This window comes from Anomaloglossus baeobatrachus, chromosome 1, assembly GCF_048569485.1.
Source record: "Anomaloglossus baeobatrachus isolate aAnoBae1 chromosome 1, aAnoBae1.hap1, whole genome shotgun sequence".
Lineage (NCBI taxonomy): Eukaryota > Metazoa > Chordata > Amphibia > Anura > Aromobatidae > Anomaloglossus > Anomaloglossus baeobatrachus.
In genome coordinates, this window is record NC_134353.1 from 761,396,538 (window position 1) to 761,411,168 (window position 14,631).

General features: G+C 51.1%; 1 protein-coding gene across 1 annotated transcript in view; it reads left to right on the forward strand.

Annotated features, from left to right (window-relative positions):
* Positions 1 to 8,965: 8,965 nt before the first annotated feature.
* RFC5 (replication factor C subunit 5) overlaps positions 8,966 to 14,631 on the forward strand; it is a 75,071-nt gene continuing 69,405 nt past the window's right edge. The window contains exon 1 of the mRNA XM_075341852.1: positions 8,966 to 9,134. Within this exon, the coding sequence (XP_075197967.1) occupies positions 9,085 to 9,134 (50 nt within the window). The 5' untranslated portion in view covers positions 8,966 to 9,084. The remainder of the gene's footprint in view (positions 9,135 to 14,631) is intronic.

The window sequence follows — 14,631 nt, forward strand, 5'->3', positions numbered from 1 at the left end:
GTGAAGAGTGTCTGGGTTTGGGGCCCAGGCACTGACAACAAGGTTGGCAGACAGTGGTGGCCGTCTGCAGGAGTGGTGAACAACGCGGAACCGTAGGACCGGGGTCGGGAGTTGGCCCGCCGGTACCGACCGGGGAGCGAAGTGAAGCCAGCACACACAGGCAGGGCCATCGGACCCCGACTAGGCTTGGAGTCGCCGTCAACAGTCAAATCCGAGTGTGACAGGAACCCCAGGGGTTTCCTAACAGCCAAAAGACCCGATAGAAGGCAACCGCCCACACCGTGAGGGTATACAGCTACCGCCTAAGGCTAGAGACCCAAGGGCCAGCGCCTGCGGGCAAACGGGCTCCTCCGGCATCCATACACCGGGGAGCGGACTACCGTTGGGGATCCACCGTAGTCAAACAAGTACACAAAGGTGCAGGGAAAGACAGCCGCCATCACCTGTCCGGGGAGAGACACTGCAGCCGGCTGCGGGACCCGTCCATCCAGCCGTTTGGTTTACCGAGGACTTTGTGCATCTCTTGCTGAGTGAGTACACCCGTGCCATCCGGCACAGCGCCGCGCTGTCCCTGCAACCCTGCCTCCCCGTCACACCACCGGGCCCCGGGACCACCGATCCCTACCCACGGAGGGGGAAAAAAACATCCCAGCTGCTCCCTACCATCGCTCCCGGGATCCCCGTCACCAGCAGCGGTGGTGCCTTTCTTCACCACAACCCGTGGGTAGCGTCACGGACTAAATTCCCCAAAACCAACTCACGGGCGAGGAGCACCGCTCGAGTCCCCGGATACGGCCTACCGCTTGAGCCACCGAGCAGCAGCAGCCGCAGCAGCAGCCGGACCCGAGCGTTAGCGAGCGCAGCAGCGGCGGCATCCTCCCCGCCCGCGACACAAACGCAACTAGAAAACAGCAAAATCATGAGAGGGTTGTCCTCTCACAGTAACACAATCTGGACATGGACACTAAAATGGCATATCTATGACAAAAATTACATTTCAATTTGTAAAACAAAATCCTCTCCTTCTGTCACTGGGTTTGCATGAAGGAGAGAAGCTTTTAAATAGTATAGACATACATTTTACTGAAAGTCATATTTTTAACCCCTCACTTAAATTAATGGGCTAATTGCACGTTATTTTTTGAGCTCATTAGCTGCTTTGGCTGTCATGACAGATCCACCCTGTATTGTGACAGACAAGAAAAATGCAATTTAATAGTCTGCTAAATTCCTGAAGCAGCACTTGTAACATTAAAATGGCGTCACGTTAGACAATATAAACTTAGGTGGAATTACTAACCATGGGAGAATTAGGGGATTCAATTTGTGGGTAATATAGTTTGCAGAAATTAGGTCTATTTGCTCCCCATCAAAAACCAACAAGCCTATTTACTTGGACAAGCCCTTGTCATTCCCATGTTGGCCCTGGTTAGCCGGCACTCGCTGTACCCGGGCTCATTTGAGGTTTTTACATCACGCTCACCCTAAACCCAATAAGCGTCAGTTTCACTGTCACTGTTTTCGGACGATAGTGCTCTCACACTTCCTATAGATGTTTGAGATGTCCGAAGGCAAGGAGAATAAAACAAGGGCTGGCTGGGTACAGGGTGTGTGTCATGTAAAAACCTCACATGAGCTCCGGTAGAGCGAGTGCCAGCAACACTCCAGCAGTGCCGTCACCGGAGGTCAGTATAAGTTTATTTTTTTTTTTCAGGGCCAAACACGTGAGGAATTAGAAGGAGTTGTCCAAGTATAGGACAATGCCTTAAATCCCTTCATGACCTATGAGGTATCCATACGTCATGGTTGGGAATGGATTCCCAACCTACGGTGTATGCGGTCATCATGGCGATCATGCGGGGCCCAGGAGCTGTGCACATGCAGTCATCGCCGGGAGCTCGGTGTAAGCCAAGGCAGAGCTCTAGCTGTCACAGGCAGGGACGGTCCACCCCTGGCTATTTAACCACCTAACTGTTGTGATCAATAGCGATCACAGCATTTAGGGACTTGAGAGGGAGCGCGTTCCCTCTCCCATGCGATCGAGATGTCATGATGACCTCCGGTTCAGGCAATTATGGCAAGCATATTAGACCATGCCAGAAGCATGGTCTAAGACACTTTTATCAGTGTCTCACTGACATATATAATGTATTGCATTATTATACCAGCGATCAGACTAATAAAAGATAATGTCACATAGAGGGCCAAATAAAAAAGTAAAAAAAAAAAAAAAAGTAAAAAAAATAAATTTCAAAAATATAGAAAAAAACTACAGAAAAGAAAAAACAAGTAAAGAAATAAAGAACAAAAAAACATTAAAAAAAGTATACCAATAAATGCGTATTTTTATGTAAAAACAAAAAAATACAAAAAAGTGCACATATTTGGCATCGCGGCATCCAGAAGAACCCAATCTATAAAACTGTCACACTATTTAACCCCTTTGGTGAACACGGTGAAAAAAAAAAAAAGAAACGTAGCAAAAACTATGTTTTTTCATCATACAGCTGACAAAAACGTGGAATAAAAAGAGATCAAAAAGTCATATATGAATAAAAATTGAACTGCTGAAAACGTCATCTTGTCTCGCAAAAAAAAGCCACCATACAGCTCTGCCAGCGATAAAAAAAAGCTATAACTCTCAGAATAGAGCAATGCAAAAACTTTTTTTTTCATTAAAATTGTGTTTATTGTGAAAAAGCGGCAAAACAAAAAAAACTGTGTCAATATGGTATCACTTTAATAGTTCTGATACAAAGAATAATGTTTTATCACTTTTACTACACTGAGTATGGTGTAAAAAAGAAAGTATTCCTGAATTGCTGTTTTTTCTTGGTTCTAGCTCAAAAACAGCGGAATAGAAAGCGATCAAAAACTACTAAGTGACCCCAAATGGTAGCACTAAAAACCCTAGCTCATCCTGCAAAAAAACAAGCCCTCACATAACTCAGAAAAATAAAAAAAAACTATAGCTTTCAAAATTTGATGATGCAAAAAACCTTTATTTTTGTAAAAAAAAAAAGGGCTTAGTGATAGTAGCCAAACCTAAAAAAACCCTACAGTATATAAATCTGGCATCGCTGTAATTGTATTGGCCTGAGGAATAAAGCTACCTAATCACTTATACGCAGGGTGTACGGCGTAAAAAGTAAATAAATAAAACCAATTCTTCAACTACTGTGGATTTGCTTATTCTGCCTCCCAAAGATCGCAGTAAAGTTAGGCTCACATTTATCCTGCATGCTACGCTGAGCTCTTTACACCAGGGATTAAGTGTAAATCTCCTAAAAATGTGACTCAAACAAAATTTCCAACAGAAAATTCACTGTTATGAAAGAGAGGGAGTCATTTTGAAATGTTTTCTGACTCGTGGTCCGGCGGTGTCAATCTTTTTACGCTTCTTTTTAGGCGTGCACAAAAGTACGGAAACAGTTTTGTGCTCTTTTGAAAAGAAGGACACCTTAGAACAGAGGCCAAGCAGAGTCCAGAGTAAAGCGGGCTTTACACGCTACGACAATGCTAGCAATATTGAGCGTGTAAGCACCCGCCCCCGTCGAGTGTGCGATATCGTATGTTCGCTCCCGTAGCGAACATTATCGCTACGGCAGCGTCACACACACTTACCTGGTCGTCGTCGTCACTGCCGAACAATCCTTCCCTCAAGGGGGAGGGACGTTCGGCATCACAGCGACGTCACCGCGACATCACTAAGCGGCCGGCCAATCAAAGCGGAGGGGCGGAGATGAGCAGGACGTAACATCCCGCCCACCTCCTTCCTTCCGCATTACGGCTGGTGGCAGGTAAGGAGACTTTCCTCGCTTCTGCGGTGTCACACACAGCGATGTGTGCTGCCGCAGGAGCGACGAACAACATCGATAATCAACCATTACTGATTTTTGGTTTTGGAACGACCTCTCCATGGTGAATGATTTTCACCATTTTTGAGGTCGCTTAAGGTCGCTGGTGTCACACGCTGCGATATTGTTAATGACGCCGGATGTGCATCACTAACAACGTGACCCCGACGATAAAACATTAACGATATCGTTGCGTGTAAAGCCCCCTTTACTCTCCTGCCTTATTATTAGTGAATGGACCCTTCGGGAACTTAATGTGAATCATGTATTTCGGAGATGTAGATGGAAACCCCCAATGTAAGTACTCAGCAAAGTGCACAGAATAAATGTGAACTGATCCAAAATGTTCTGTACCCCAAATTGCCATCAATAGGATTCAACTCAACCCACAAAAAAAAGTCCCCACTCAGGTCCGTTATCTCTTATCGAAAATATATGGGGCTTCCACGTTACTAGCAGTTCAAAGGCTCTAGAAAAGCGCTATGGCTCCCCAAGAAAGAAAAACAGCAAAATCTGTGCTCCCAAATTCAAATGCCCTCCTCCTTACCTCCTTTCTTAGCATACATCCACGTTTGACATTTCTGTTGTGAGGAAGACCTTTTATTTACAGGGTGTGTGTCTCCAGAAGAATGAACTAGGCACAATGCAGGGCACTATCATGTACTGGTGTTTTCCATGGACAAAATCATCCTTACACTCGCAGATGAATTCCCAGAGAGGTGTAATTTCTTTCCAAAATGTGGTCACTTGAGGTGGTCTCTACCGTTCTAGCACTTACGGGCTCTGCAAATTAAACTATTGTAGGAAAATCTGTGCGCAAAGCGCTCCTTCTCTCCCAAGTCCTGCCATGTGGCTAAATAGTACTGTACAGTCACATGTGGGGTATTGCCACGTTCAGGAGAAATTGTGCAACACATAATGGCACCTTTTTTTTTTTTTACTTATTCTCTTATGAAAATTGGAAATTTGAGGCTAAAACAACCCTTTAGTGGTAATAATTATTTTTCCTTACCGCTCAATAGAATAAAATTTTGGGAGACACCTGTGGTGTCAATGTTCTCAATGCACCCCTGGATGAATTCATTGAGGGGTGCAGTTTATAAAATGGGATCACTTTGGGGGCTCTGCTTTCCTGGAATGGCTCCAAACCATTCCAACTAAATCTGCACTGCAATATGGTGCTCCTTCCCTTCTGGGCTTTGCACTGTAACTCAAAAGTAGTTTTCAACCATCAGGTATTGGCGAACGCGGAAGAAACGGTGTAACATATCGTATGGTCCATTGTCTCAATTTACCCTATTCAAAGTCAATTCACATAGAGCCCCTCCACTGCTTCCCAAAGCATAATATTCAGTTAGACTCCACAGCACCCAAAAGCATCACAAAGATTGTCTGATGACTGGCTCATGCAGTCTTTATCTATCCTCCATTTCCTCGAGATGGCTGGACCGTCATTATAAATAAGCAACTGTACCTTGTCACCCCCCACCTCACCCTATTGTAGATGGTAAGCTCTTACGAGCAGGGTTGTCTTTATTTTTGCTTTAATTATTGTATTTTCTTTAACTGTCACGAATGAATGTTTGTATATGAACCTCTGAAATTGCAAAGCGCTGAGGAATATGTTGGCGCTATAGAAATAAAGATTAATATTATATAAAATAGAACTTTTTGGTATCATCTCCACTCGCGGTGTTTGGAGGAAGAAGGATGAGTAAAACCCCAAGAACACCATCCCAATTGAGATGCACGGGGGTGGAAACATCATACTTAGGGGTTGCTTTTCTGCAAAGAGGACTGCACCGTATTGAAGGGAAGATGGATGGGGTCATGTATCGCGAGATTTTGGTCAACAACCTCCTTCCATTAGTAAGAGCATTGAAGATGGATTGTGGCGGAGTCTTCCAGCATTACAATAACCTGAAACACACAGTTAGGGCAATTAAGTAGCGGCTCCATAAGAAGCATTTCAAGGTCCTAGAGTGGCCTAGCCACTCTCCAGACCTGAACCCAATAGGAAATCTTTGGAGGGACCTGAAACTTAGGGGTACTTTGCACACTACGACATCGCAGGTACGATGTCGGTGGGGTCATGTCGAAAGTGACGCACTTCCGGCGTCGCTCTCGACATCGTAGTGTGTAAAGCCTAGATGATACGATTAATGAGCGCAAAGGCATCGTAATCGTATCATCGGTGTAGCGTCAGCGAAAACCATAATTACCTTGCTGCGACGGTCCGATGTTGTTCCTCGTTCCTGCGGCAGCACATATCGCTATGGGTGAAGTCACAGGAGCGAGGAACATCTCCTACCTCCTTCACCGCGGCTCCTGTCGGCTATGCAGAAGGAGGTGGGCGGGATGTTTACGTCCCGCTTATCTCCGCCCCTCCGCTTCTATTGGCCGCCTGCCGTGTGCCGTCGCTATGACGCAGCACGGCCCGCCCCCTTAATAAGGAGGCGGTTCACCGGCCAGAGCGACGTCGCAGGGCAAGGTGAGTGCATGTGAAGCTGGCGCAGCGATAATTTTCGCTACGCCAGCTATCAACACATATCGCAGCTGCGACAGGGGCGGGGACTATTGCACTCGGCATCGCAGCATCGGCTTGCGATGTCGTAGTGTGCAAAGTACCCCTTAGTGTTGCGCATTACCAGCCCCGAAACCTGAAAGATCTGTATAGAGGAGTTTGCCAAAATCCCTGCTGCAGTGTGGCAAACTTGGTCAAGGGCTACAGGAAACATCAGACCTGTGTAATTATAAAGGTTTCTGTACCAATTATTAAGTTCTGTTTTTCTATATCAAATACTTATTTCATGCAATAAAATGCAAATTAACCTCTTAACGACCGCGGACGGTAAAATTACATCCTAGCAGTCATAGGGTTAATCTCCGGCTTTGCCGGCGGCAGGAGAGGGAGTTCGGCGCACATCTCAGATGATATATAAAGCTGAGATGTGCGCCTGCTAGGCACGAGGGGAATCGTTATCCGCCCGTACCATTTAACCCCTTAAATGGCGCTGTCAATAAGTGACAGCGCCATTATGATCGCGAGAGCGGCAAACCATTACATACCGCCGATACCGGAAGTCTCGTGACGTGATCACGTGACTTCCAGTGGTTGTCATGGTAGCACAGGGTTATGTGATGACTCCTGTAGCTCACATGACTCACTTTCCGTTTCACCCAGCCCAGAGCTGGGTGAGACATGAAATGAGTATATCTGCTGTTCACAGCTGTGTAGCTGTGATCAGTAGATATGGCAGAGCGATCAGATTCCTGATCCATATAATCCCCTAGGGGACCTTGTAAAATAAAAATAAAAAAAAGTTTAAAAAAATTTAAAAAAATAAAAAAAAAAACTAAAAGTTCAAATCACCCCCCCATTTGCCCCATTGAAAATTAAAGTGTTAAAAACAAAAAATATACACCGGTTTCGTATTGCTGTGTTCAAAAAATGCCCGATCAAAATATAAAATCAATTAATTTGATCGGTAAACGGCGTAGTGGCAAAAAAATTCCAAACACCAATATTACATTTTTTGGTCGCCACAAATATTGCGCTAAATGCAATAACAGGCGATCAAAACGTAGCATCTGTGCAACAATGGTACCATTAAAAACGTCAGCTCAAGATGCAAAAAATAAGCAGTCACTGAGCCATAGATCCCGAAAAATTAGAACGCTACGGGTCACAGAATATGGCGTAAATTGTACGACACTTTTTTCGGACAAACGTCTGATTTTTTTTACCCCTTAGATACAAGTAAACCTATACATGTTTGGTATCTACGAACTCGCAACGACCTCAGGCATCACACCCACACATCAGTTGTACCACTGTGAATAAAATATCTCAAAAACAATAGTGCTATCGCACTTTCTTTTGCAAATTTGTTCGCATTTGGAATTTTTTTGCCGTTTTCCAGTACACTATATGTATTTGATCTTCTGTTCTCTTCTCCTCGGCTTCTGGTTTATTTTTGCCTCTTCTGCAATTTCCGGGGCCAGGGAACAAAGCAGTGCTGGCGAGTAGCTTCTGTAAGTCAGGAGCAGGAAAGATGTGGCGCACTTATGTATTAGGCTCTGTCCGCAACAGTGTACCTCTGCGAGCCGGCGATGTCTCTGTGCAGACAGACGCGAGATTCACCAGGCTATGTAGGAAGCATCATCCAAGTCAGTCATAACAAGAACACGGCGATCAGCAGATAGACGAGGGACAGATGTCGCAGTAAGCACGCCCATTGAACCGGACAAACTAATACATTTTTCCAAAGGTATTTGGGGGTGTACGGGGGAGTCGGGGAGATAACATGCACCTTTGTGGCCTGCAGGAGCTGCTGAAGATGCTAGGCTTGGCTTATACTCGTGCATGGAAAATCTGGTGACAGTTTCCCTTTAATGCCTAATTGTAGAGTTGTGAGCCTTATTCATGGCACTTGTGTTTTCCCCATCGGCCAGTGCATACAGCTACAGGACAAAAGGAATGACTAACGGAAGAAGAAAAACAAAAGAAATCCCAGGTCCCTAAAGGAAACCCATCAGGTGCAATATGCACCCAGGACCACGAGCAGTGCTGGGTGCATATTGCTAATCCCTGCCTAACCGTCCCTGTATACACTAGCATAGATAAAGAGATCTTTAGAAAAAGTATTTCTCAAGATCCTTTATGATATGCTAATGAGTGAGGGGACTAGTCACATGGGCGTTACCTTGGCTAGTTGGCAGCACGCCCCTTTAGAAATACTTTTTCTAAAGATCTCTATATCTATACCACTGTATACAGGGACGGTGAGGCAGGGATTAGCAATATACACCCACGGCTCTGGGTACAAACTGCACCTGACAGGTTCCGGTTTATGTGACCCTCACTCCACAGGCACAGCGCTGCAATCTGAGGCAATGGTGCGGACTAAACCGCAGAGCTGTTACCGGGGATTCCCAGGCGAGCGCCTCCACCTGCTCACAGCCCGGAGCACCAGACACACGCCCGCCTTAGACTCCCGGGCCCCGGCACACAGAGTAGCACGGGGCGCCAGCACCAGTCACGTGGGGAAACAGCAGTGCGCAGCTCCTGCCGCTCACACCCCGGAACTCTCGCGAGATTCGAGAAGAGTCTGAGAGCCGCGAAATTCAGGCCCCGCCCCTGAATTAAGCGCGGTACTCAGAACCTGGAGCCTGAGCCTTGAGTCCTGCCGGCTCCTTGGTAACTGCGCGCTGCTGTACAGATAACATGGTCTCCGACGGCAAAAGTCAGCCCGCAAAAAGCAGGAACCTGCCATGGTACGGAGCGTGCGCCGAGTGTCCCGGTGTTACCGGACATCACTGCTGTGTGTGGTGGGGAGAGCCGGGGTCACGTGTTACAGATAGGCGTCTGTGTATATACAGTATATAGTGTGATATCGGCTGCACTGGTCCTGTGTGTGACCTACAGCTGCATCACACGCTGTCGCTGGTGACATATTGTGACTGTCAGTCCGGGGCTGCTGGAGGTTTTGGTTGCCGGCGACTGTCCTATATGGCACATTGTAACTGTCCTGTGTGGCCCCCCATGCCTGTCCTGTGTGGCCCCCCCCCCCATGCCTGTCCTGTGTGCCCCCCCCCCCCATGCCTGTCCTGTGTGGCCCCCCCCCCATGCCTGTCCTGTGTGGCCCCCCCCATGCCTGTCCTGTGTGGCCCCCCCCCATGCCTGTCCTGTGTGGCCCCCCCCCATGCCTGTCCTGTGTGGCCCCCCCCCATGCCTGTCCTGTGTGGCCCCCCCCCATGCCTGTCCTGTGTGGCCCCCCCCATGCCTGTCCTGTGTGGCCCCCCCCCATGCCTGTCCTGTGTGGCCCCCCCCCCATGCCTGTCCTGTGTGGGCCCCCCCCCATGCCTGTCCTGTGTGGCCCCCCCCCATGCCTGTCCTGTGTGGCCCCCCCCCCATGCCTGTCCTGTGTGGCCCCCCCCCCATGCCTGTCCTGTGTGGCCCCCCCCCCATGCCTGTCCTGTGTGGCCCCCCCCCCATGCCTGTCCTGTGTGCCCCCCCCCCATGCCTGTCCTGTGTGGCCCCCCCCCCATGCCTGTCCTGTGTGGCCCCCCCCCCATGCCTGTCCTGTGTGGCCCCCCCCCCCATGCCTGTCCTGTGTGGCCCCCCCCCCATGCCTGTCCTGTGTGGCCCCCCCCCCATGCCTGTCCTGTGTGGCCCCCCCCCCATGCCTGTCCTGTGTGGCCCCCCCCCCATGCCTGTCCTGTGTGGCCCCCCCCCCATGCCTGTCCTGTGTGGCCCCCCCCCCATGCCTGTCCTGTGTGGCCCCCCCCCCATGCCTGTCCTGTGTGCCCCCCCCCCATGCCTGTCCTGTGTGGCCCCCCCCCATGCCTGTCCTGTGTGCCCCCCCCCCATGCCTGTCCTGTGTGCCCCCCCCCCATGCCTGTCCTGTGTGCCCCCCCCCCATGCCTGTCCTGTGTGCCCCCCCCCATGCCTGTCCTGTGTGCCCCCCCCCATGCCTGTCCTGTGTGCCCCCCCCCATGCCTGTCCTGTGTGCCCCCCCCATGCCTGTCCTGTGTGCCCCCCCATGCCTGTCCTGTGTGCCCCCCCCCCATGCCTGTCCTGTGTGCCCCCCCCCCATGCCTGTCCTGTGTGCCCCCCCCCATGCCTGTCCTGTGTGCCCCCCCCCATGCCTGTCCTGTGTGCCCCCCCCCATGCCTGTCCTGTGTGCCCCCCCCATGCCTGTCCTGTGTGCCCCCCCCATGCCTGTCCTGTGTGCCCCCCCCCCCCATGCCTGTCCTGTGTGCCCCCCCCCCCCATGCCTGTCCTGTGTGCCCCCCCCCCCCATGCCTGTCCTGTGTGCCCCCCCCCCCCATGCCTGTCCTGTGTGCCCCCCCCCCCATGCCTGTCCTGTGTGCCCCCCCCCCATGCCTGTCCTGTGTGCCCCCCCCCCCCCATGCCTGTCCTGTGTGCCCCCCCCCCATGCCTGTCCTGTGTGCCCCCCCCCCCCCCCATGCCTGTCCTGTGTGCCCCCCCCCCCATGCCTGTCCTGTGTGCCCCCCCCCCCCATGCCTGTCCTGTGTGGCCCCCCCCATGCCTGTCCTGTGTGCCCCCCCCCCCATGCCTGTCCTGTGTGCCCCCCCCCCCATGCCTGTCCTGTGTGCCCCCCCCCCATGCCTGTCCTGTGTGCCCCCCCCCCCCATGCCTGTCCTGTGTGGCCCCCCCATGCCTGTAGCTGTTGTTTCCCTCCAATAGACATACCGCTGCTATTACACACTCCCCAGTATTTATATGGCACTAGTGATGTGACCCGGGGAAATCCCGATTTCTTTCTATAACCACTTTACTCCCAAATTTTATTTTCCGGATTTCCAGTGCATCACATGATATAATGATTGGTGACAATGAAAAATACAACTCGTCCTTCTAAAAACGAGTCCTCACACTATGCCAGAGGAAAAATAAAAAAGCTATGTCTCTTGCATGAAGGGGAGGAAGAAATGAAAACCCAAAAATTCATTGTGTCCCTAAAGGGAAGCTGTCACCAGGTTTTTCCATTATGAGCTGCGGCCACCATCATTAGGCTCTTTATATACAGCATTCCAGAATACTGTATATAAGAGCCCAGGCCAATCTGTATAACATGAAGACCTTTATAATACCTAGGGGGCAGTCCACTCCGATAGATGTCGCTGACCCTGCTCTCCGGTCCGGCGCCTCCTCCTTCTTGTGCAATCACCGTCGTCCTGCCCAGCCCCGTGTGTATGGTGTGTCGTACATCATTCACAGAGAGGTCTTCATTGTGCTCCTGCGCAGGCACACTTTGATCACTTCTAAGGGTAGAGCAAAGTACTGTAGTGCGCATGCTCGGGCATTCTTTGACCTTTCCTCGCTCCTGTGCATTACAATACTTTGCTTTGCCCTCAGCCGTGCAGATCAAAGTGCGCCTGCGCAGGAGCGCAATGGAGGCCTCTGTGTGGATGACGTAAGGCTTCTCATCCACATGGGGCCGGGCAGGAGGACGGTGACTGCACAGGATAGAGGTGGCCCTGGACCGAAAACCAGCGACGCCCATCAGACCAGACCGCCCCTAGGTGAGTATAATAAAATGTTTTTTACGTTATACAGAGCGACCTGGGCACTTGTATATAGTATTCTGGAATGCTGTATATAAGGGTTCACTGGTGGTGGCCGCAGCTCAGAAGGGAAAAACCTGTAGACAGGTTCTGTTAACCCCAGTGTGTACTATACCTGTTCCTTAGTGAAGGCCAGGGGTCATAGGACTTATGCTGTGTATAGAGAGAAAGACCGACATTACTCCTCCTGAAGTGTATGTGCTCTAGGAAAGGACCACAGTCCTAACTTAAAGGGGTGATCTGGAACCTAAAATGTGTTTCTTTGTCGCTCCATTGGGAGACCCAGACAATTGGGTGTATAGGCTATGCCTCCGGAGGCCGCACAAAGTATTACACTAAAAGTGTAAAGCCCCTCCCCTTCTGCGTATACACCCCCTGTGCTCCCACGGGCTCCTCAGTTTTTTGCTTTGTGCGAAGGAGGCAGACATGCACGCATAGCTCCACAGCTTAGTCAGCAGCAGCTGCTGACTATGTCGGATGGAAGAAAAGAGGGCCCATAACAGGGCCCCCAGCATGCTCCCTTCTCACCCCACTCTTGTCGGCGGTGTTGTTAAGGTTGAGGTATCCATTGCGGGTACGGAGGCTGGAGCCCACATGCTGTTTTCCTTCCCCATCTCCCTTAGGGCTCTGGGTGAAGTGGGATCCTAATCGGTCTCCAGGCACATGAGACCGTGCTCCATCCACAGCTCCTGAGGACTCTGCTGGATAGGAGCCGAGTATCGTTCAGGGACATGGCCCTGCTACTTTGAGGTACTCTGTGTCCCCGTGGGGACCGCGCACAGCAACACTCCAGCATTGCTGGGTGTGCTAGTGCACCGGGGACCGCGGCGCTGACTGCGTTTGTGCCATTACACACTGCAGCGTCGCTGAGTGTGTTAGTGTATGGGGACTGCCGCGCTGACCGCCGCTGCCATTGTTATCACTGCGGCGCGGCTGGGACTGTTAGTGCGCCGGGGACTTCCGCACCGACCGCGCTTATACGGCGGCCGCGCTTATAACTCGAGTCCCCGGCTTTTGCGGCCTAGTCTCTTTTTCTTCCCGCCCCCAGCCCTGCCAGTCAGGTGAAGGGCGGCACGCTGTACAGGACGGCAGCACTGAGGGCTGGAGCATGCTTTGCATACTCCACCCCCCTCACTGTGCACAGTGGGGCACCAGTTCCCGCACTTTCTGGGTCACGCCCACGGCTCCCTCCTCTCCTCAGGACGCCGGCAGCCATTCCTGTCAGCTCCCCTGACGCTGCAGAGGGGAGACAAGCGCTGGGGGACCCAGGCAGGGATGCTGGTGGCCACACAACCGCTTTAAGCGGGCGGTAATCAGCACCTGAGGTGCTGGCCCCACTTGTGCAGAAGTGTAATTATAGATTATATGTTTATGGGCTATACTTTACACTGTATGGTGCACGGTGGATTTCTGGCTATATACCCTATTGTGTTGCTCAGGGGAGACAACAGCATGTCACCCACAAGAGGCAGGGGTGCCAAAACACAGGCTTACTATGCTGCCTGCGCCGCATGTACGACCTCGCTACCGGCAGGTTCCACTGACCCTCATTGTGTGCAATGCTCGGCCCCTGTGGCACTTGCTCAGCCAGAGCCTCTGCTAAGGGGGGCCCAGGGGGAACCACCAGCTAACACTGTCCAGGTGACAGGGACGGAGTTTACAGTTTTTACTGACAGACTTTCTGAGACTATAGCTAAGATTCTAGAAGCCTTGCAGTTCAGACCGGTATCTCAGACCATGGGCACTGTGGAATCATTGCCCCCTGGTTCCCCTCAGTTGGAACAACAATGTTCCCCCGGGGTGTCTCATAGATCCCAGGGTGAGGTCTCTGACACGGACCGCAGCCCCAGACCGCCTAAGCGAGCTCGCTGGGAAATCCCCTCTACCTCATCACATTGTTCAGGGTCTCAGAAGGAGGACTCTCTGTATGATGAAGCGGAGGTAGCTGATCAGGATTCTGATCCTGAGGCCGCTCTCAACCTTGATACTCCTGATGGTGACGCCATAGTGAATGATCTTATCGCGTCGATACATCAAATGTTGGATATTTCTCCCTCGGCTCCTCCAGTGGAGGAGTCAGCCTCTCAGCAGGAGAAATTCCGTTTCAGGTTCCCCAAGCGTACAACGAGTATGTTTCTGGATCACTCCGACTTCAGAGAGACAGTACAGAAACACCGAGTTTGTCCAGATAAGCGTTTTTTCCAAGCGCATTAAGGACACACGTTATCCCTTCCCCCCCCGAGGTTGTCAAGGGCTGGACTCAGTGTCCTAAGGGGATCCTCCTGTCTCCAGACTGGCGGCTAGATCCATAGTTGCAATTGAAGATGGGGCTTCGCTCAAGGATGCCACTGACAGACAGATGGAGCTCTGGTTGAAATCCATCTATGAAGCTATCGGCGCGTCTTTTGCTCCAGCATTCGCAGCCGTATGGGCACTCCAAGCTATTGCAGCGGGTCAAGCGCAAATTGACGCACTCACACGTACGTCTGCGCCGCAAGTGGCGTCCATAACTTCCCAAACGTCGGCATTTGCGTCCTACGCTATTAATGCTGTCCTGGACTCTGCGAGCCTACGGCGGTTGCAGCCGACAATTCGGTGGCAATACGCAGAGCCTTGTGGCTGCGGGAATGGAAGGCAGATTCGGCTTCCAAAAAGTGCTTATCCGGTTTGCCATTTTCTG